Source organism: Colius striatus, chromosome 2 (genome assembly GCF_028858725.1).
Source record: "Colius striatus isolate bColStr4 chromosome 2, bColStr4.1.hap1, whole genome shotgun sequence".
NCBI classification, from domain to species: Eukaryota; Metazoa; Chordata; class Aves; order Coliiformes; family Coliidae; genus Colius; species Colius striatus.
In genome coordinates, this window is record NC_084760.1 from 14315642 (window position 1) to 14341042 (window position 25401).

The 25401-nt window shown below is 35.7% G+C and overlaps 1 protein-coding gene across 2 annotated transcripts in view; it reads right to left on the reverse strand.

Moving 5' to 3' along the window:
• The window catches only part of SENP6 (SUMO specific peptidase 6), a 79073-nt gene that overhangs the window by 36319 nt on the left and 17353 nt on the right, over positions 1–25401 (reverse strand). The window contains exons 2-6 of one of the 2 annotated variants that reach the window (XM_061989806.1): positions 23073–23166; positions 16006–16069; positions 14410–14552; positions 7628–7729; positions 3207–3227 (exon numbers count right to left, since the gene is read on the reverse strand). In XM_061989806.1, the coding sequence (XP_061845790.1) occupies positions 3207–3227; positions 7628–7729; positions 14410–14552; positions 16006–16069; positions 23073–23166 (424 nt within the window). The remainder of the gene's footprint in view (positions 1–3206; positions 3228–7627; positions 7730–14409; positions 14553–16005; positions 16070–23072; positions 23167–25401) is intronic. The other variant, XM_061989807.1, reaches the window with a different exon arrangement.

The window sequence follows — 25401 nt, forward strand, 5'->3', positions numbered from 1 at the left end:
ACATGCAACATCTTTTTAAGATGCCAATTTCATCATCACATACTGGTAAATAACTTTTGAAAATAAATTAGAATACAGTAACAGTATTTACTCTTGATTGATTTCTATGTTATCAGTATAGACTCATATTGATACTCACTAAATGACCAAACAATTGTAAGAATGCACAAGGAATAGTATAAAATAGATATCTTTCTTTTCTTACAATATGGCTTTTACTCTTATGCTCACAATGAACCAGTAACACCCAAATTTAAGTTATGAAATGCAGCTCCATGACAACTGAGGCTTCCCAACATAGTTTAACTTGGCTAACAATTCAAGGTCAGGTTGTTCTGACTTACAAACAAAAGTGAAGACAATTTTAAACACTAATTAATGGTAGATTTCATCTGGAAAAAATACTCTCTTGGAGACAGTAACAGCCCCTGCACATGAGGACAGCAAATTAAAGAACCTCATTCTACTTTCTTTTCCTATAAAACCCTCACATAAACAAAAAAGCCCACCACCACAATTTTTTCTGATGACAAAATGAAGCCCCTCTCCCTCAGCACAATGGTCGTTGTCATTTGCATAGCTGCAGAACCATTGATAATACACAGCTGTTTAATTGTTTGTGAATGCAGAAACAGAATGGAAACTGTAGTTGCAGTTCTTTAAATTGAGCATGACACCCATCTTTAAAAGGACTATTTGGAAAAGAAAAAAATTCTTGTAAGAGATTAAAAAACATGCAGCATTTCAAAAGAAATGTTTTCTTGCTGTTAAATTCTAACTTAAACTAATAGTCTTGTGTTTCAAAAGGAATAAATGAGGGATCAAACTGCTAAACAGATCAAGATGCAGGACTACATGTACTGCATGTAACAGAAAAAACAAGAATTATAATACCGATTTTATAAATAAATGGTGGGGGCGGGGGTTGCCTGTTACGTTTCCTAAAGATGTTTGAGTTTTAGATTTTGCTTGAAGAACAGGCTCCATGCTCAGAGGTTACATAACTTTAGATATCTCGTCTCATCCATTAGAAGCAGTTTTGATTTTAACACCTTTAAGTACAAGGAGGTAGACCAGTATATGATAAAATCTCATGATGTAGTAAAGCATCAAACAGCAAAAACATTAATTACAATTACCAAAGAAAATCAGTATCTTGCTACAACCAATATGACAAAAACACTGAGATAGTCTGATCTGTGGAGAGTCATGAACTTTTGACACTCCTTACGCAGTTAAATGGTACAGCATTCTTGACTAAATGTGTTTCCACATTATCATTGATTTTTCATTTGCACCATCCACTGCTGACGAAATTGGACCTTAGTATCTTTACCTTGAACTGGCAGACATACTTCTCTTACACCCTATAGTCAAAGTGAAATTTTTATACTACAATTTTTCCTCGAGAGTGAAGAAAAAAAAAAAAAACACAAAAAAACCTAAAGAAACATCTGTATCTGGGAATTCAGGATACAGTACTGTCTTAGAACATAGTTTTCAAAACTACACACAATCTGGTGTAAGCCACACCAAAACCACCATGTATGTATACAAGGCTGCACCAACTCCTAATTTTACCAAGGTGTACAGGCTCACACAAGAACTGTATTTAATGAACAACCTGGCTCTATCAGCCTTTCCTCATTCTGCCTCTGTATACTCCTCTTTGGAGGTATACCATTGCAGGCAGGCTGTTGGTCTCTACATCATTATGCAAAACCAGAGTGAAGCATGACAAGACAGGAGGCACCAAGCTGCTGAGGCGAGATTCACCTTCAGTGTGTCTTACAGGAAAAACAGAGTACAAAAGTCAAACACTGAAGGAGAGGAGCTGCAGCACAGGGAGGTGGCAATTTTAGTACACAGCTCAGTAGCCCCATTTGGTGCAGAAAGTAAGAAAGTGCTGCAGCTGCACTTATGACAGTAATGATTAAAACTTAATTAGGAGCTCCTGCCTGCATCACCTTGCCCTGCTAGGACAACAACAAAAAGCAGGAAAGATAAAAAGAGCATATCCAGTAGTATTGGATTAAGCAGCAGCAGGTGTCCCCATGGGAAAATTAAGATCACCAGGATGCCACTCAACTCTAGTCTTCTGGTGACATAAGGTGCCAAATTAAAAACATTAACAGCTGAATGGTTAACTAATAACATAAATGCAGCACAAAGAATACCAGGAAAAAGTGTATGAACTCAAAGCCCAGGAGTATGATCAAATCATACCATACCATGTATACCATACTCCTTGAAGCTGGACTATGATCAAATCCTTTCTTAGAGGGCCAAGTCTAACTGGTATCTCTTTGATGTTTAAGAAATATGAAAAGGCAGCAAAACAGAAAAGGCTTGATTTTACTAATGAATTTGAAATGAATCTGGAAAATCCTGAATTCACAAAGAACACATCTACACTAGATTTCTGTGATATTTATATTGGTTGAGCATTATATACACCATTTAAATAATTCAACCTGACATAAAGCCTATACTACCAAAAACCATCAGCACAGACAAGATACTTAAAAAAACTCAATGAATTCATTACTATCAACAAAACATTTTCAGTGACATATAAATTTAAGCTATATAGGAAAAACCACAAATTTCTATTATTTCAGATTGCTACTAACAGCAGTAAAGCACATGCAAAATGACTGAGAAATGAGCAATGAAAAACTGGTGTGCCTGGTCTTGCTATATATTTTCTGTTAATTGCTTTAACATATGCACTTCATGAACAGAATGTACACAGTAATGCAATTAAAACCTTTAATGCTATTCAAACCAAGCTGAGATGAAAGAGTGAAAGCTATTTAACACCCTACTAAGATATGCTTCAGAACCATTCTATTACACAAAGTTTGCTGCTCTCCAAAAATAATTAGTAGTGATTTCTTAGCAGAGAAATTTAAAATTAATCTATTTTACATTGGCTATACGTAGGTAAGAAAAATTTCCACTGGAAATGTACCCAAAGTTGACATTAATATGTCATTACTTACAGATGGATGTAAAGGTCCTTTTTTTTTTGGTAAATGGAAGTGAATTATAAAAAGCAGAACAAAATCAACCAACTTCCTTCACACGAGACAGACAGGATTGAATGGATTTAATATTTTTTTTTAACTAGCATTGATAAAACATTTATTTAATTGTTTTCTTAATGCTCATTGCCATGCTTATTTCATCAACAGTAAGCTTACCTTTCCTTTCGGTCCAGATTGCTTAAAATATGAAAAAAGAAAAAAACCGTAAGATGCAAAGCACCACATATGTGCACATCACTAAATTCAAAAGTTATTCAATATCAACTGCAACTGCTTCATTGTCTCTCAGAGTGCAACAGTTAGTAGTCTAAATACCGTATTGTCTTGTCCCTTTTTCTATGTGTAATATTTAATTAATTCTGAACTCGACCTGTCTCACTTAATTCACTGCAGTGTAGAACCTGACATGACAGAATTCTAACAGATGAATTAAGATCATGTCTCATTTTCAATCCCTGATCACCATGCAAAAGAAGATAAATTGACATAACTTGCTTCCAGCTTTTCAAAAAATACTTTAATGTGTTTAAATGGAGGGGAGAAAGAAAAATCAGAAAGCATTACTTTAAATTTAGGAAACAACACGCAATCAAGCTAGAGGATAGAGAAGGACAAACAGAAGCCACCAGCCTCCTCCTGAGGTTTTGTCTAAAAAGTATCTAAAAAAATATTTAAGAATTAGGCCCATTAGTTTCATAAGTGTCTTCTTTAACATCAACATTCTTTTTTCATAACTGGTCTTAATTCAGGTTCTTTGTATACCAAGACTGATATCAAAATAGATTTAACTGAGCACAGCAGAGAGACATCTTGAAAACTAGAACTTTACCTCTCTGGCCTCTTCAAGACTTGCAACACGTATTACTAAACTTTCAATCTATGTGGCTATTCCTCTGAAATATGAAAAGCCTTACAAGCTTCCAAGTCATATATGCATTACACTAATACCACTGTAAAACAAAAAAAAATTCAATCTCCATTCCTTTTCACAAACAGAACACTCTATTAATAGAGTAAATTCCTTCAAACTCTCAGTTTTCCAACAGAACAGCAGGACTGAAAGTAAAGCAGGCAAGAAGGTAATCCTGATAATCCTATGGAGTGCAGTACAAAAACACATTCAATCTGCACAGTGCTCTGGGAAGACAGTAAAAGGAATGCAAACTCAAATATGATCACTACAACTTAGACTGGAGTGGGAGGTAATCTGCCAATGCTGCATCAAATTGAGAAAAAATTGCTTCTCATTGTACCTGGCCTTTACAAACAATAAACACTAGTTTTGGGTGGGTCACATCTGAATTTATAAATCTAGTCAGATCTAAACCACGTCTCTACAGATCCATATCTGGAATCTTTCTATCTTTGGCATAGTTAATACCTAACTTAGATTAACTGTTTAGAGGTGCTGTAAAGAGTCACACTTAAGGATTACAATTTTTAAAGCTAAGGAAACTTAAAGATAGTAAAATAAAAACCTCCAGAATGCCTGATACAGTACACTGTCATGACATTAGATGCCTTGCTTGTTTTAAGATCTGATATTAATATAATGTACTGTAAAGAATTTTCTTTTCCATCTCAGAATAATTAAGGAATGAGACTACTAGACATATCCGGGAAGTATAAGGAGCAGTGTTCCAACGAATTGCTTCATGCAGCTCATGCATAAGATCTGTTAGACATGTTGTGCATAAATGCTATTCTAATGCCAAGCAATTCCAATGCCAAATCTTAGAGAACAGGCAGTCAATAGCATAAGCTAGAACTATGTGTCCATTAAATGAAGTAAAATAGTTTGAAGCAACCACAACACTAGGCTAAGCTAGAGCTGAAAATCTGTCTGTATCATAAGTGAACAAATTTTAATGTAATCCCCAGGTTCCACTGGAAAAGACATGAGAAATGCCCATTTTTTTTGTCCTGGAAACTTATATTTTAACACAAGTGCAATCAATTGTCAGTCAGGTTTTAAATTAATAAGCATGTGCAAAACCGTTGGAGAAAGAGATGAGAAATACAGTACAAATCACAAGCTCCAAATTCAATTTGATGGAGACTACAACCGAGTTTCATAATTAGCTTGCACCATGTGACACCATCCCCAACTTAACCCCAGTATTAAAACCCAAGTCTATGTCATTGTTGCCAGAGAGTCAATCTGTTCAGAACAAATTTAACCATGTTTTTATTTTCAGTTATCATTTCAATAATTAACTACAGATCTAAGAACAATATATTAGGTTAGTTAGAACTATCTTCCCCACATTGTTACTGAATTATCATACCACAAAACAATTCAACAAATGCAAACAACATAAAAGCATGTAACTTTGCGTTGCTTGCCAATCAGTAAAGGAAAAACACCTTAGAACTCAAGTTCCATGTTACCAGTTTGCCCCTATAAATGTCTAGAACTTTATTCTTGGTTTCACATCTACATTTTCTACATAAACTCCATTCTGAGGACATACCATCAGAATTCACTTTTAAACCCAACTATTGTCTAACGTCAGTAACAACACTAAAAATAAAAATATATAAAAGTATTTTTTAAATCCCACACAATTAAAAATATTTTAAAAAAATCCACTTCATATACACTGGAATTTTCACTCTTCTAACTCAGAAACAGATTTAGAAGGTTTTTAAAAGTAATCAGTTGCATCATCAGGCATTAAATATCCTTTGCATAGCTGCTCTGTAAATCTTACCCTTAGTCAATTACATCATGCTCGTTTTGACATCCTCCAGTAGTGCAGCATTGCTTGGAACTGTTATGACTAATTCCTTCCTTTGGAAACTCCTAAATTATTCTTTGTGTAAAGAGTTAATTGACCATTGTTTATGTAAGTGAACTACTATAATAACCTTAAAAGGATATATGTTTAGAAACTTTCAAGATTATTGCTATCTAATTAATTGCCTATATTATGCATTAGTTTCCTTTCTGAATGCCACTTACACAAAGTACCTACTTTTTTCTCCCCCTCATATTACATTGTAGGCTTATAAAGAGGCAAGACCCACAGGTGAGAAAAGAAAGCATGCAAGTCCAACATCGCCTCAAGATTAAGAATCTCCAGAGAGGGCTATCTTGCATGCTGAAGAAGCCTGCAGCACTTAACTCAGTAAGATGATTGTATGTTGACTTGCTGTTTCAAAGAATCATCTCACAACAAAGCTTTAGTACAGTAATATTATTAAGGTCAACATCCAGAGATCCAAGAAAGAGTAGTCTTGCATTACTTTGCTTACTTAAAATCATTTTAATTAGCATTGTAGATCAAGATTCAATCTCTTAGAATTTTTTATTTTTTTGAAGTGAAAGGTAAGGGCATGAATCCTTAGAGAGGCCTCATGCTTTCCTCAATGGAACATTGAAGAAATCATCTAAGAACTGCATGTAAGAAGAAAGAGTACAGCTGCTTCAGCCTAAACCACACTGGTAACATAAATCTCACTTTTAGTCCCTGCTGCTTGCAATGATGGTTAGAAACATAAAGAGAGATCCCTACTACTGCATCTGCTATTACTAAAGGGAAGGAAATGTCCATGCTATTTCCCTTTACAGATCATAATATATTTTGAAATGGAAGGAAGCAACAATGCTGTACGTCCAGGGAACGGGACTGCAAAATACATTTCTCAGTCTTCAATTACAGATTACCCTAAACCAATGTTTGAATCACAAAATTCATTCACATTAGTATGAGCTTTGTTCTTCTGAAGACAGTAAATGAAAGTGAAATGAAAAAGAGGATGATGCCTACGTATGATCCCACCACTCCAAAACGTATGCACTGAAAAGACAGGAAAAAAGAAGGCAGAGGGAGGCTAAAAATGTTGACAGGATGAAGTACTCATATGGGCTGGTGGAAATCAATGAATTTCACTGATAAAAAGACCTCTGAATGGACAAACTTTGAAAGACAATTCCTTAAAGCATTGATTAGCTCATATGTTTCTGACACACAATGGTTGTGAAAAGCTTGTAAAAACAAATGAAAAAATAATCTCGCAATTTACAGAAGTCTGATGTAGTTTTAATTTTTCAAATCACAAAAGTTTAATTCAGCGTTGCTGAGTAACATTTCCGTTTCCAGTTGTCCATTCTAACAACTCTTTACACAAAAGCAAAACCTGGCTTCTGATAGATGTTCCAGTTAATATGTTTTCTGCTCTATGTACAGATTACACGTAATCGGCGTATCTTTAGATGCATCTTATACAAACTGGAGTTGCTCTGAATTAGTATTTGATGATCATGTCAGCAGATATGCGAATTTCTACTGCATGCTATGTTTGTCCATTTCAAAGTATTTTCAAAACATGCTTACATTAGCAGATGCTCTTCTACTGAATGTGTGTCATAGTGTGCTTCAAAATTTGTAAGTTCTAAGATTATATAGTACTAATTCCTAAATGCTAAGTTTTATGAAACTTTGCTAATTAAGATCAAAGTTAATGATCAAGAACACATCATTACTTAAGTTTCCCTAAAATATAACATAAGGAAAATCATTACACACAAAACCAGACAGAACATCTGGAGAAACAAACACACTTAGTCTTACCTTTGGGCTGCTGTTTTTACTACTGCTGTCTGTGAATGCGCATGGTGAAAACGTCTACCATGTACCACAGTTACCGGACAAGACATATTCTGAGCATTTTCACTGCAAACATACAGAAAGCTGGTTTAAGAAAAGACTGTGGTGTCCTGGTGTACCAGTCATCCCAAAACAAAAATCAACAAATTATTTCTGAATCAGTAACACAACTTTTTAGGATCCTTTGGCAGGTATAAAAAAGTTCAGTCCCAGAATAAAATAGACGAATAGGAATATACACAATTTTATCGTTTTTCCTGGCAGAAAAGGTAAAGAGTGTTAAAAATTTTATTGCCACCCAGTGATCCAGCTCTCCTTTACTCAACCCTGCTACTGTAGAAAAGACACTGCCTTCTTTTAATTAATTATAATCATTTAGAATTAATTTTATACTTCCATCTCTACATTCAATTAAGGTACAATAATAACTTTTCTAATATGACTTAAAAGGCATAACATGTGAACATGTAGAACTGCACATTCAGGAATTTCCCTCACTACTCATAAGGGAAAAGGTACACAGCACATTTTTGGATGTAAGATGGCTCATAACTGAAACAACACAACACATCTCAAAATGAAAAAGAAGGATTCTCAGGTGCTCAAATACCCTAGCGGGACTCTGCACAGGGAGAGTATATTCACGAATGGCTTTTAGCATTTCTTTAGCTTCCTTGTTTTTTGCCTTTCGATGCCTTGATCTCATAACAAAACAAGAATTCTGGAGAGCTTACTTACCATTATCCTCTCCAGTAAAAAGTAATATAAAGATATGGTAGATCAATAGTATAGTACTCCTTTGAACATCATTAGACCTCAACAATTATCCTGCACACTTCTGTGACAGGACACACAATTTTAAATGTTCAGAAAAGATGCAGCTTTTAACAGACGGCATGTTAATAACACAAATGGTTTCAAATTATGGAAATACAATGTCTACATGCTGCTTGTGAAATTGCTTGGCAATTTTAATTGCACTGAGAAAAAGCATGCTAATTGGTTAACATTACTTCTAAGAAATATTTTTCAGCAGAAGTTTTGCTCTTGCCACTCGTCCTGTTACAAACAATGAAAAAGAGTGAAGTATAAGAAACTCTCCAAAAAGCTGACAACTAATTTCAAATTCTCTCTTACTTTCTCCCAAAAGATGAAAGTGAGTAAATTGACAGCTCTCTTTTTAAATTTCTTTGCAGTTTAGTATTTTGGGGTTCGTTGTATCAAGCATAAGCCAGTAGTGGAAGATTTCAGAGCACTTCTATCTCATCATAAAATGACTTGTTTTGATCTGACTGATCATAAGAGAACAACACCTATCCAAACCAATCAAATAGTTTAACTCTCTTTTCTAGAAGTTTAGAAACATCATAACTGTTCTGAGTTAACAGATCACCTCTTTGAAACTAACCTCATAGCATCCCATTCAATCACCAGCCTCTTGAAAGATAAATACATTCATCCCACAAGCTTCCAAGTCAAGACTAGGCTATTCCAGCTGGTCAGTCATCATCCAGACTAATTTACAGTCAACCTTCTGTTTAATGTTGTCACCCAAGAAATAAAAAGCTGACAACTACTTGCCCTAAATACTTTAGGGTGTCTCAAACCCTCTCTGGCTTTCAGTTTAGCATCTTTGAAAGAGATACTATAAAAGAAAACACAAGCAGAGTCTGGAATGCCTTCTCAAATTCTTAAGACTTAAGGAGTTTAAATGAGCAAGCAAGTCTATAAATACACCCTGTGTTATAATTTTTTTGTTGATGAGCTTTGCCAAATTATCATGGTTGTAAAACTTTAAGTCTTGTGCTCCTGCAGCATTGTTAAGCAGCGTTTCTGCTTTCTGCCTCACACTCAAGTAGTGAGACACTCCAGTAGGTGCTGGAATAGAATATTGCAGCCTGCTGGGTTAGTCAAAGCAGACTGTTCTAGATGGCACACTTAAATGGTTCATATGGCATCAGACTTGCTTCCAAGTAGGACAGCTGTAAAATACAATCTGCTCTATACTCCTGTTCTTTGAATAGAACATATTCAGTGCAGACAGAATCACCAGAAAATTTAATCATAAAGTCCTAGCAAGTTGCAAAACAGGCACATCCGAAGTGAAATCTGGGTTTCCCAGTTTCAGCACAGTTTCAAGACAATTAACATACAACACTAAAATGAGGGTGAGGGTGGTCAGCAGATTCCTTGGAACAACAAATGTTTTGTAAGTCTCCAAGAACTTACAATATATTAAAGATATGTCTCTTTGATATGATCTCAGAAACCACAGCATCACTTAAAGTCTAGGCTCTGATGGAAACAAGGTTACACTATCACAGTCTATCAATGGATCCAGTGACCTTCTTAACACTGCAGATTCAAAAGGCAAAAATACAGGAATCTTTCACTGGGTAAAGGTATGGATCTAGAAGTAATGAAAGCATGACATTTCAGGAATAGAGTACACAATTATAAACCATGTTAATTCTGCTGTTCATCACGTAACTTTTTCTAATATTACCAAAAATTCTCAAAAGGTGACTTAATAATGTGAGAAATGTTGAAATGCAAGCTACTGAAAACTAGAAAAGAGAAAGGCCATTTAAAGTGAGACCTTATGATTAAAAACAAAATACATGAACAACAAATCTATCAGGGTTAAGTTAGTTTAATACTACATTTGCTGTGGTTGGTTTAAATTCTTGTACATGCAAGTGGACATGTACAGAGAAAATGTCTTCTCAGCATCCTTACATCTCCCTTCTTCCTATCATTCATTCCCTGAATTTTAGGGAATATTGTACTACAATGACGCTAATTTGACTCAAGACTCGCTGATCTGAAGAGTTTTTAAACCCCAGTCTGCAGTCAAGTATCTCATCTTGCACAGGTGATATATGTGTTATAAAACATACAAATACTACCACAATTAAGTAATAAATAAAGGTAATCACTTATAGCATAAATCTCATTTTCAAACATATTTAGTAACCAAAATCTGGAAAAGAGTTCAAGTAACATTGGTAGTATGAGTTTTAATCAAACATCAAGTGTACACAGCAGTCAGTGGTCTACACATACCATTAATCTCAACTAAATTCCTTCATTTATGACAGTTTATTAAGAAGAAGATGGATACTTATGTTTTTACATTTAAATTCAGCATGCAGCTCAGTACTAGACTAGGATGGATGCCTGTATTCAAAGCAAATGATGTGACCTTTAAGTAAGGTAACATATATGCAACAGATTTTACTTTATTTCAAGTTTATAACACATACTAGGTCTTAGGCTTATAATGTAGTATTTGTCAATAGAAAGCAGTCCCAATCCAAGTAACAGAATGTCTGAACTGAATGGTTAAACTGTCTAAAAAAGCCTCAGCAATTATTTACCTTAAAAACAAAATAAAACCCACATACCTTTCTGGAATTTAAGAAAAATACACACATACACAGAAAAGTATGACTGCCTTAATAGTAAAGACAGAAAAATTACATAGTAAGGTTGGATTTCACTACCAATTCCACAGACAGACAGAAGAAAATTCTAGTTTCCAGAGGATTATATAAATCCTAGATTTAACAGTAAGGTGTATTCAAAAAAACCCAACAAATATCATGGACATGCCTTGGCTTCCAGACTACTTTAGTTTTAACAGAGCAAAGAAATCCTAATAAACTTGTAATGGCCTTCTTATGCTTATGTTCAACAACAGGATCCTAAAGAATGAAGTAACCACAGTGATTCCCTAAGAACCAGACAATTTGAAGAGGAGCAAGCCATAAATCTGGATACAATCTTATAAATCTGTTATGTGTACTAAAAATTGAAGACTGCAACACAAAACTTCATTTGCACAGCATAAATCAAGAGTAATGAAGTACTGTACTATTTTGTGTAAATGTGCAAAGATTTTGAAAAAGGATGGAAGTACCAATATTGACAGTTAGCAAAAGCTGCCAAGGAAATGTATGAAAATGTTAAAAAAATAACAGATTCCAGTGCAATGGCACAACTTTCAACCTACACAAAAAACAACCCTGCCATTTTAAAATCTTTTAAAAAATAAAGTTCCATATAACATTCTACCAGTACGTCTCAAAACCCAAGACACTGTATTCCCATCAAATGAAGGGAGTGAAAATGTAGCTGCATTCTCAAAAACCTCAAGTGAAAACTTTTTTCTAAGTATCTGATCATATCTGTGGAGATCTGATCAGGTCTGAAACATCTGTGGAGAGAATGAAACAGTTGCTTTATGTTTCAGTGGACACCATCAAGGCTTATGTGAAGTTTTATATAAGTGAACCCTATACAAGAAAACTCCATGGACAGAGGTGAATTTTTAAACTGTGACAGGATGGGAGAGATTAATACTTTTATATAAATCTACATGTCTTTTTTTGTCTTCATTTAATGTAACATTTAGCTACGAATCATGACTGTTCAGATGAGTTCACTACTGAAAATTTCATAAGGTATTATAGACAGACACTTAAGCTTATTCAAAATAACCTAGTACAAATTACTTAGTATCCCGTAGTTATTGTTTCAAACATATACTACATATAGTCAAACAATTCCCTATACAATGGCATGTTGGTTATAGTAACAGTATCGAACAATTACAAGTGCAGAATTTTACTCACTGGTCAAAGTTTCACTGTTCTTTGTCAAAACTAAGCCACTAAAAAACAGAATGCAGGATAAGATTATTCTTCATTCACCTAAGAAGCTAAACTGTTGTTTATTAGGTCCTTACAGTAGTAGTGCCTAATAGGAAATTGTTCATAACTGGCCTTCAGGACCTGTGAAGGTTAGGTTTGTTTTGGGTTGCAGTCCGTGTTTTTTAAATTTAAAAGTATGAATAAATTTAAGACGATCCACAAATCACAGAGAAACTAGAGTAGCATGTATTACATTCAGCTAACCATCTAGGTTTTGAAATTCAACAAGACAGGTTAATCACAGAATCACAGAATGTTAGGGGCTGAAAGGGACATTTAGAGATCATCTAGTACAAACCCCCTGCTAAAGTAGATCCACCTAAAAGCAGGTCACACAGGAACGTGTCCAGGCAGGTTTTGAAAGACTCCAGAGAAGGAGACTCCACACCCTCCCTGGGCAGCCTATGCCAGGGCTCTCTCACCTCAACAGTGAAAGAGTTTTTTCTTATGTTTAAGTGGAACTTTTTGTGTCCCATCTTCCCATTACTCCTTGTCCTGACACTAGATGCAACAGAAAAAAGGGATGTCCCAACCTCCTGACATCCATCATTTAGATATCTGTAAATATTAATGAGATTCCCTCCCAGACTCCTCTTCTCCAGACTAAACAGTCCCAGTTCCCGCAGCCTTTCCTCATAAGGAAGATGTTGCAGTCCCCTGATCATATTGGTGGCCCTGCACTGAACTCTCTCTAGAAGTTCTCTGTCCCTCTTCAGCTGGGGAACCCAGAACTGGACACAAGACTCCAGAGAAGGCTTCACTAGGGCAGAGGAGAGGCGGAGTAGAACCTCTCTTGACCTGCTGGCCACACTCTTCTTGATGCATCCCAGGATGCCATTGGCCTTCTTGGCCATGAGGGTACATTGCAGGCTCATGGTTAGTTTATTGTCAATCAGGACTCCCAGGTTTCCCTTTGCAGAGCTGCTCCCCAGCAGGTCAATCCCCAGCCTGTACTGGTGCATGGGGTTGTTCCTCCCCAGGTGCAGGACTCTTGTTGAAAGTAATTAACTATTTACTATGTGAGAATAGGTTACAATTACAACATGAAGGCAAGAAGAGTCCATTTCTGACTATGTACAATCTTTGCATTTATTCTTCTCTATCAAACTGATTGACCACCAATATAGACTGAAAATTCTGGATTTGTTCCTTGTATGTTAGGCTCAAAGATCAGAACAGTGGGTGAGGATACACATCATTCAGAACTTCAGGGACTTATTTCCTCATGTGTCTCAATGTGATGAGACAGTCCCACTAACCAGCAATGGTCTACTGATCAGCACGCAAGAACGAAGACAAGGACATACCTCATATCAGTATGTATTGTTTAGACATTTGATGACTGGCTCAACTATTGCTATCTTATGAACTTCTCCCTCCTGCAAAGCTAACCAAACTGAGTACACTTGAGCAATATGAAACACTTCCAGATATAGTTATATGATTGTATTGCTTCTTATTATATACTAAAGACAGGAGTCTGTTACAAGCTAGGGACAGTAGTAACAAGCAAGTACAGCACTAAACGCTGTTCCTGTTGGTTTTGAGCTGACAATTCCAAGCTATCATGTAGGAGTACAGATATCTGCTGAATCCTTAAAAGGAACAGTCGACGACTCCTCAAATGATATCTTGCAGCGAGAATAAAAGAAAATGCATCCTGAGTTAATCTTGGCAATTCAAGAGTCACAGAAAGGGGAAATTCTTGACAGGGATGTTAGAAATATCCTACCTGCTAACAGTGTGCAGAGGAAACAACAGCACATGCAGACAACACTGATAAGGCACTGACAAGTATGTCAGTGTATGCTCTAATTCTATTTTAATAATCTTCTGGTATTTTAGTTATGTGCTGTTGTCATGGTTTGGCCCAGCTAGCACAGAAGCACTATCCTTGCTCAGTAGCACAGAACAGTGTAGACCCTTAAAATGCACAGCAGGTAAAGCAAACATACTATGAGTTCTGTCCATTTAGCATTGATTTATATCAACAATTCAATAGGTAAGTAAAGACAAAACTAAATGTAGTACCTCAGTTTCTTGCTATTTCCTATCATGTTCAGGCCAATTGGGTTCCCTTTAAAAAGTCTCAAGCTTCCAGCTTTGCCTCGCCTTGCATATGTTTTTATGAAATCCCCACTGGTGCCAACAGCTCCAGGCCGACAACGAAGTGACTGAATTCAAATAGAACAGAATTCAAATATGTTAAAGTACTTACATAAAAATTAAAAGGATAAGGTCAATTTCAAAATATTTACATAAATATTACTTCGGTTTAATTTGCAGACTGCTTTTGTACCAAATTTCATATAAAATATACCCTGACTACATCCTTACTCAATACAATTCCTTACTAAACAAACACAAATATTTTCAAAGTATTATGAAGTATCTTGCAGTTGTAAATTATTTTGGCATATATTAAAAAAAAACCCAACAGAAAAGTATGCAGTTTGCTTATGTTATCTTCTCAAATATATATATATCTATATACACACACATATAGACGCATACAAAATTGGGAATCTGACATTATGATATCTTGGGATATAATGATTAATATTTGTAATTAAAAAAGATAAATCCATTAATGATAATTGGCTGAACTTAAAAATAGTTAGTCATGCTTATATTTTCAGAATACTACACAAAACAACAAGACTTATAGGAAAAAAAAGCAACTAAAACAAGGGTAAGTAGAGATACAGCTTGAACATATGCTGCTAAATCAACAAATAAACTGTAATTTTATAATACAGCACAGACGACTATGTGTGGTGGTTTAGCCCTGGCTGGGTGGCAGATGCACACCAAAGCCATTCTATCACTCCCTCCTTCTAAACTGGACAGGGGATAGAAAAATAACAAAGAGCTTGTGAGTCAAGATAAGGACAGGGAAATCACTCAGCCATTACCATCACAGGCAAAACAGACTCAGCTTGGGAAGAACTGATTTTGATTGAATAATCAATCAAAATAGAGAAATGAGAAATAAAAGCTCAAGCTTAAAAACACCTCCCCTAACCCCTTCCTTCTTCCTGTGCTTCTACCTAATCCCCACCAATGAGCAAGGGGACGGAGAATGGGGGTTATGGTCATTTCACCACAGATGGTCTCTGTTGCTACTTCCTCTCAAGCAGAAGACTCCTCACACTTCCCCTAGTACAGTGCAGGATCCCTCCCATGGGACATCCTGCCTTACCGTGTTCTTTACCACAGGTCACAGGGGAATCTCTCTTCTAGTGCCTGGGCATGTCCTCCCCACTCCTTCCTCCCTCATCTTGGTGTCTGAAGAGATGATGTTCTCACATTCTCACTCCCTACTTTTCCTGCAATTTAGCATCTGCACAACAACTTCCTCCCCACCTCAAATACGTTAATCAGAGAGGTGTTGCCTCAATCACTAACTGACTTGGCCTTGCTCAGCAGTGGGTCCATCTTAGAACCAACTGGCACTGGCCCTATCAGATACACGGGAAGTTTCTAGCAGCTTTTCAGAGAAGCCACCTCTGTAGCCTCCTGATTACCAAACCATGGCCACACAAGCCCACTACATTATGCAAAAAGTTTAAGAACCTAGCAAACTTTCAAAACACATTTTCACCATGAGAAAAACCAAGCGCTTACCTTTCGTTCTTCAGTGGGACTGAAAGGTCCATCACTGTCATCTATGCTGAGCAGATTTGCCTCACTAGAGGGGTGTGGGAAAGAAAAGCAGATACATTAAAATGCAACAACAAAAACATTTTAAAAACACCAAGGGCTTTTTTTCCCATTCCTCTTTAAATTTAAATGCATCACATACACATTGTATACATATGCCTAAAACAAAAGGAACATAAAGTGGACAAGGTGGTGATGCAGATGTCTTATGTAAACCTGAACTTAAAGTATACATCAAATTATTTCATAAAAAGCAAAATTAAAAGGATGTTATTAATTCAAAATAGAGAATACTACTGAGCCTTTGATATTGTTACGCCAACGTTACTGACACCATGAAGATTCTATATAATCCAATGCATAAATTGAGTCAAATAAGAAGTTACTATATAAAATATAGTCTTAGTTTCTTCATGTATATCATCATTCAAGTATGTGGTTTAAAACTGTAAATTTTATGTATAATTAAATTTTATCCTGCAGTAATTACTGTCAAAATACATCTCCCCAAAAACAGTGTATCACATTTGGCTCAACTGCTCATTAAAGTGTTTCTTTAGTCCATCTATGTTTGTAATCTTCAACTACTCCAATGGGGAAAAAGATACAAAAAAAAAGAACCTCACCCTATGATACTGTGGAAATGTACTCTTTTCAGTAATAGACAATTATCCTCAAATAATCTTCAGTATTTAAATTAAAACCTCAATCATACACTTTATACTGACAGCAGTTAGGCTAGGTTAACACATTCTTGCTTCCAGAAGTAACCTGCAGATAGTCCCTTCTCATCAGTTACTTACATCCCTTACTCCTCTCCTGGCTACAACAAAACAATATAACTTTTAGCCAAATTGTACTTGTATGGCTAGGGGTTTTTTAATTAAGGTAATTTGGGTAGAAATTACTTCTGGATGCACAACAGTGGCACCAGACGTTCCAAGGGAACAGTTACACAAGGGAAACAATGATGGAGGTGAAGTTGGAAACATTTCTCACCTGCATGTATGTCACATTGACTGCAATATAGTTACCTTAGCTCTTTATAAAAAGTAACCACACAGTACTCTCCCTTCCAGTTTCTGAAAAACTTTTTCCATGCACAAGATTCCCCTTCATGTTACAATTTATTTCTGTACCTTAAGCAATACATGTATCACAGACTCATAGAATTGTAGGGGTTGGAAGGGACCTTAAGAGATCATCTAGTCCAATTCCTGCAGCTAAAACAGGTCCACCTAGATCAGGTCCCACAGGAATATATCCAGGTGGGTTTTGAAAATGTCCAGAGAAGGAGACTGCACACCCTCCCTGGGCAGCCTGTGCCAGTGATCCTCATCCTCATGGGAAAGAAGTTTTGCCTTATGTTCAACTGGAACTTAGGCCTACATCAGATACAATAAAAGAAAAACTTCTTGACTCATAGGGTCAGAATAACAAACCCTGAAACCTCAGGCATAAGACTGAACAGTTGGTTTTGATATGCAAAGAATGATGTAAATGTCAACACTTAGCCAGTGGCACTGTTGTATTATCCTTTTGTTTACAGACCGCAATTCCAGGTGCACAATGCCAAAAAATGAACAGGCTGAAGAGTATAACTGTACTTCTGTACAGACTATCCATCAATAATAATTTAAAAATTCTGTCACATTGTTTTGAAACACTCTTTCAGGAAAGATTGGTCTTTCAAGGGAAGTCCACCAAGCTTTTTCAACTTTTCATCAGATGACAATGAGTGTAATTTTTCAGATTCTAAAGAATAAATAAAATCCTGCAGCACAGGCAAGAATAGCAACCCATGGTCCCCGCACCTCTGGCATACACCTACTGCGTTAATCTACCCAGATCATTTTCACTACATACATTTTCCTTCTTCAGCTCCAGCTTGTACAAAAAACATGATGATTTTCAACATGTCCTTTTATGGTACCTATACTTTTATGGCTTCAAAATGCCACAGAACTGCTATCATTTTAACAAAGGGTGTTTGTGTGGGTGAGAAAGTAACAGACTGCAACTGAACAAAATACTGAAAAAAATCCTTAAATCAAACTGCACAAGAATAATTCTTCTGATGCAACTACAATGACACAATTAGAAAAATATTTGAGAATCGGATGTTTTCTTAAAAAAAACTATATTTTTAGATTTGTAAGGAATGCAAAGTACATGCTTCAGTACCAGACCAGCTGTTTTTTGATAGCAACTGAGTAATGTCTATTTGCTCATGCATCACATCCTCACAGTTAGCAGATTTAACAATGAAATTTATACAAACAGGAAAAAACCCGCTATATCACACTCCCATCTATCAGAAAACAGCATTTTAACACTACTGAAATGAAACCTTGCTAGGAGGAGGTTTTTTCTCTACACTTTGTCACTTTTAACCAGGGAACCTGAAAAAGCTAATTATGTATTTGAATTATAATTTCTAACTTATAAAGTTTTAACTAAAAGATTGATAACAAATGAAAGTCAAGCCTTCACTAAAACTAAGAAAATAAAATAGAATTAATTAAGGTAAAGGGTGTTCTTTCCAAAAGGGTGTTTCTAATTATGCATTCAAATTTAGGCACGGAACAAGAAAAAAAAAAACTGTTGTGTTTACTTATCTCTAATCACTTACCATTTGTTTAGTATTTTAAAACATTTAGAACTGAGCAACAGCTAGTCAGATACCTCAGTTTGATTAGATAGACTATGTTTTTGCTACTATATACAAGCAACTGAAACTTTAAACCTCTGTTGATCCATAACATTAAACTCCAGTGAGCTGCAAATATGTATCTATCAACTACTCAGTGATCCTGCCACATTTCACAGGACCACAGAATCCCATATTTGTAGAAAAGATTATTTAGGTTAATATGGGGGGGGAAAAAAAAAAAAACAACCTCACCTTTCCAATTCTCTATCTGTGGAGAATGACGATCAATCTCAAACTGAGATTTTTAAGGGCACATGCCCCAGACATATTAAGTCTTTACAACTTAACTCTGTGCAGGACAAATGAAATGATCCCTTTACATCTTTGAAATCCTCTGTTGTGTGCATTCTATTTTTTGCAGTAGGGTTATTGCTACATACACTTATACTGGTTCTACTTCACAGATGAGATCAAGTACACTATTGTACTTAATAAACTACACAGACAAAAGCACATCCATCATCATAGTCCAGATCTCTAATCTTTGTACACTGAGAAAGAGTTTTCAGAAGTTCTTCTGAATAGAAGGTGAATTTGTAAGAAGCAAACTCAGCATCTCAGTCTGCTGCATGAGCAGTATGGGAGTAAATTGTGCACATGGACTACATACAGGTAGAATGTAGAGATCTTTTGCCTTTGCTTTCAGTATCATGATAAAATAGCTTGCATAGAAACATGACCTTTTTCTGTGCTTTAGTATGTATTTTTCTTGTATGTCTACGGGTTAATATTTCACAGAATCATAGAATCTTAAGGGTTGGAAGGGACCTCAAAAGATCATCTAGTCCAACTCCCCTGCAAAGCAGGACCTCCTAGAGTAGTTTGCACAGGAACTCGTCCAGGTGGGTTTTCAATGTTTCTGGAGACTCCACAACACATCTGGGCAGCCTGTTCCAGTGCTCCCTCCTCATCCTCACAGGGAAGAAGGTCTTCTTTATGTTTCTTTAGAACCTCTTATCTTACAGCTTGTACCTGTTACTCCTTGTTCTATCATTGGACATCACTGAGAACAGCCTGACTCCTTACTCCTGACGAGCCCTTTACATATTTGCAAACAATGATGAGGTCATCCCTTAGTCTCCTCCAAGCTGAAGAGCTCCAGCTCCCTCAGCCTTCCATCATAAGGGAGATGATCCACTCCATATTTGTGGCCCTGAGCTGAACTCTCTCCAGCAGCTCCTTGTTCTTCTTGAGCTGAGGAGCCCAATACATGTTGATTGGAACTTCTTTCTAAAAATTCTTAGGAGGCTGACTTATTTTTCCTCTCAGCACACTGCACACATGCATTACTTTAAATGGTATGGTGGTAGGCAGTACGTTAAAAAAAAGCACTATTAGAGGTACAAAAGAAGCAGTGGTATTATGCAACTCATGCACAATGCCATGACATTAAAAATAACCTTAACTAAAACTGCTAAAAATTAATAAATGAGAGTCTCAACAAAAAGTTCTTTATCAACTTAAAGGCTATGGCACCTTACTAAAAGGGTCACAAAGGTAGAAAAAGTCATCTATCTAAATATAGGGGTTTTTTTGAGAAATAAAAAAGTATTGAAAAACAGTTAAACAGAAAATATTTTTTAAAGTATTGCTATTTTTCCATACATAAATATAAGAAAATAAGGAGTTTATACTCCTAAATAACGTGAAAAAAAAACCCCACCACATTTTTTTGAAAGAAAATGTTGGTTAAGGAAGGGTACCATAGTGTAAACAAATTAGACAGACCCACTTATTCGTATTTGGTTTTTGATACAGCTCTTACTGAACAAATGTCAGAGGACGGCCTATCAAAAAAACTATCAAAAAAACAGTATGGACTATCAAAAAAACAGTATGACAGCCAAAACAAAACTGGGCTTATTGTTTTACAGAACCACTACTGGGTGTACTGAGACATAATTCAAAAACATGTACCCACAAAGTAAAAAGGAAATAAATATAAATTATCCAAGACATATTCCAAGTAAGTTAAACAGCATACTTGTAAAATAATCTACCTGTTCTAAAAATTGCTTTAGTAGGAGGCCATTACCCACATCTTTTTTGTTCATGCCTCTAAGGAAAGATAATCCAAGCAGACATCTCTTATGGACCAACGACATTAGCACAGGTCTCATGGGATAATACAAGAATACAGCCAATCCTTTAAGTGCTGGAATGTCACTCTTGGGCCAGTTCAAAACAAACATTGTGTGTGTGTGAGGGCAGAAAGCTGTGATAAGGTCAGATACTAAAATGGTAGTGCCTCAACAGTTAGCATGAGATGCATGCAGATGATTGCTTCACGTTTACAGCATTCTCCACATAGCAATGATTGTAACTTCCTGCATGTCTAGTAAATACCAGTATACCATAGCAAGTAAGAAAGATGTCCTTTTTTTTTTAATTGCCAGAACACATACTTACTGCACAGCATACTAAAATACTGGAGGGCCATAAAGTTTTATGCTGTAACTGAAGCTGCTAATCATTGAAATGTTCTACTAAGGGTAAAAGGAATTTAGAAGGAAAAGGACAATTTACTGTCAAATCATTAGTTTTCTAAAGGTTCCCTTCTGTCAGGATTTTGTTACAGAAAGTAAAAATGTATCAGAAAAGCAAAACACACCAGTTCCTTCAAAATGCTCACAGCTTACAATGCCATTAAAACAAAACAAAACCCTCAGAAGTTAACAAAATATATAATATTATATGTGGGCAGCTTAATAGTTGTTTGGAGGAAGTGAGTTGTCTGAAATTGTATCAGAGAATTGGTAAGCAAAAAAGGCAGGATCTTCACTTTAAATCAATTTTCAACAAATATTTTATCTATACTTCCAGATGAGATTCTATATAATTCACAAGTATAAAAATGAATTACTGAGATGAGTAGGTAATAAAATTTCAATACTGGCTATGGGAAAACTGTTTATTGTACAGAATACTTGAAAGGAATGAAAAAAAAATCACTGAAATACCATCTTAAAATCAGATACAGTTCTATAAAACATACATTCCATCATCAGTTTTTTAGACTTTTTTTTTTAGCATCATTACACTACACATATCTCATTCTGTGTTCCTAAGTCAACATCAGCTGGAGGTAGATGAAAAAAAGCAGATTACTAGAAGAAACAAAGCTGCTATGCTCACAAACATGAGTCACTTATTTCTGATAATAAGCAAATACTAACTATATTGTATGCACTGCCACTACAATTAGAAAATATTACTGTGCACCAGAAACAATGGTGCTAAGAGAAAAAACAAGTTTCATTTTATAAAAATAAAATACCCTTAGTTTGAGAACTTTTTTTAAAGTGTTTTAACTTCTTATATAGTTCTGTTTCAACAAAAGTTCTTAATGCTTATGTCACACTTCAGTGATCTCCTGAATCCATTTTTTAACTAGTAAAACTTCATACCTCTTAAAGATTTTGAAAGATTACAGCATAGCCTGCTGCTGCAGTCTAAGTGGTTATGTGTTTCCTTTCCTATCTCCCTCTCAACTCACAATACTTAGCAGAATCTTAGAAGTCATCCAAGAATCCCTTTTGTAGTTAACCACAGGGTTCTGTTTCTTCTTAATAGAGAATCCCAGCACCCTTTTTAAACCTGTAGGTCCTACTCTCCAAATATCTAAGAACAACATATAAAACTAACATGTACTCCTCATGTGTGAAACTTATTCTTTTAACAATTCATTAATCTTTTTGGAAAGAAATACATTAATATTGACAAAACATTAGTAACAATAAAATGTCACAAAGTATGTAGTCAAACTACATACACAGGGCTTAAGTTTTAGTCAAAATCTAAACATATTAGGTAAAAAAAAATGATGGGAATAAAAATAACTTTAACTCTACCCAGTGAGGTAAGAGCAAGGGAGAAAAGCCTAGTCTTTTCAACTCAGTATAATTTAATGTAGGCCTGCAGCTACTGAGGTACCTTAATCATAACTGCAAAGTACTAAGCATCACCAACAAAGGGAAAGCTGTAGCTGTTTGGATACCCTATCTTTCTATTTCCTTACTTTGCCAGTTGATGTATTTCTTGTCCACGTTCCTTAGACTTACATAGTAGTTGCAAAGACAATTTCAACACTTTTGAAATGTACCTTGTCCTATGTTGTCAGTCCTATATTCACCATTACATTACAATGCATTTCTATATGGCAATACTGTTTAAAATAATGACTTCTTTGAAAACATTTCTTTAATCACTGAAATTTTAAAGATATCATATATTGCTTCTTATTAATACATTACAAAAACTTATTTATTTTATAAATAGACACTTATACTTTCAATAGCCTAGATAAAAGCATCCTTACTCTTTCTCTGCATCTCCTTCACTTTCTTCTGCATGATCAAAGCTCCAATTATTTTTAAAACCTCCATCTCTCTTGGACTGTGATCTATCCAAAGCTGAAATGAGAATAAGTTAAGGTAAGTTTTGATTTCAAGCAAAGTTATTAATCAACACAAACTATAGGAGTAAACCACACGGGTATGTTTTCCCGAAGTATTTATTTTGTTGATGTCAATGTTTATCTATCATTTGACAAAATAAGTTCTTGAATGTAGTGCTGACTCATTTTCCTGAAAAAGTACATATTGAGTATCTGTCAACATCTTCATTATTAATGCAAGAAGTTAACAAGCTATTAAAAATTATGACATAAGGTAGTTTTACAAGGATTTCAACTGCTTTACTGACACCTGTGAAAGGGCTACCTCTCTTGATATGAGCTACATGCCACACACAGGACTTTTTCATACAATGTCATGGCACGGGAGTATTCTTTAGTAAAGGAGGTCCAGAGCATGGAGATAGCATTCATTAAAGCAAAGCACTTTTTACATCAGGCCCTAATGATTGCAACTAAGAGCTTTCTCACAAATTCTGTATGACAAACAACGCAGCATTTTTTGATTCAAATGTGTCTTTTCTGATTATATTTTTCTTTACATAGTTGGAAATGCATTTAGAAACAATAAATGTAACCATGTTTTGATGGGAAAGGAAAAAAACAACATCAGAACCAGCAACAGATCCACAGGGTAACCTATAAACAGTGCACACAAATATTTATTGCGTATTCTATCTCTGCTTCCACCTACTTGCATCTATCATGGACTTCCCAAGCCATGAATGACATAAGGATTAAACAGCCTTCGCTTGCTTTTTTCTTCTCCCTGCTTGCTTTTTTAATTAACTCTATGTTATTGATCAACAGCATCTTGCAGCAGATAGTGCTTCAGCTTAATTATACATTATATGACTAAGTATCTTTTTTTTGTTTGTCCTGAGTCAATCTGGCATCTTTTGTAACTACTTAGTACTTCACTCCTCCAGTTCTTGTACTTTGGGAGACAGTGAAAGCAATCCTTCCCTACTCATTCATGATTGCACACATCCCTGTTGTATTCTTTCATGGATGTCCTTTTCCCAGGCATAAAAAGGAAAAAAAACTGAGTTTTCATTTTTCCTCAAGTAAAAGCTGTTTCATGTCTTTAAATTACTCTTGATGCTTCTCTCTGCTACTCTGTCCTTTTTGAGCTAGGGAGAGGAAGCCAACACTATGAGGAACATTCAAGATGCTTACATGCCATGAATTTCTACAGAAGCAATATGATGTTTCTGTTTTGTTCTTTGTTTGTTCCATAGGAAGGATTTGCTCTTTGCACCACTATGGAGAAATGCATTGATCTTCACATACTAGATAAGTCCATCTGGTAAGAATTGGTAAGAATCAGTTCAGAGTCAATCACTGTCTACAAAAACTCTCCTTCCTACGTTTCATTCATTTAAATCATTTGGCATTTACCTACACTGAATTTCATACATAATTTTAACCTACATAACTCAAAGCCTGAGCATCTGCAATTTTCTTTAAATAGTTAGCCATTATACTAACTCAAGTAAAGTATGCAACACCTACTTTGTCACAACAAACTTTGTAACATCACTACCAAACCCTATTCACTTTATCTGTTCACCAGTGTTAACACAGAACCTTGTGAAATTGAATCAGTTACTCTTCCTAATAAGAAAACTAACCATTTTTCCCCCCTTTCTCCATTTGTCGCCAGTACATAGAGGCATCTCAGCCTCTCCAAAAGCCTTTGGCAGAGAACTTTACAGAAGGAACAATTAAATTATGCTCTTATAATTTCTACAAATTTGGGCTCTATATCACAAAGCTAAGGTGAAGTTCTTCAAAATATCTCCACTGGTATCATACTAGCAACTTTTTTTAACTGTAGCAGAAAGATGATGCTAACAAACAAATAAAATGATTAGCTTCTTTATCCCCAAGATCCTCTTACGAAACTTGGATGAACAACATTTGATCCTGCTGCCCTGTTCAATATTTGCTTAATGTACTGCAATTTCTTCCCTTATGTTTCATAGAATCATAGAATGGTAGGAGTTGGAAGGGACCGTTACAGATGATCTACTTCAACCCCCCTGCTAAAGCAGGTTCACTTAGATCAGGTTGCATAGGAATGTGTCCAGGCAGGTCTTGAAGACCTCCAAAGAAGGAGACTCTACAACCCCTCTGGGCAGCCTGTGCCAGGGTTCCCTCACCTGAACAGTGAAATAGTTTCTTCTTATGTTTAAGTGGAACTTTTTGTGTTCCAGCTTCATCCCATCAC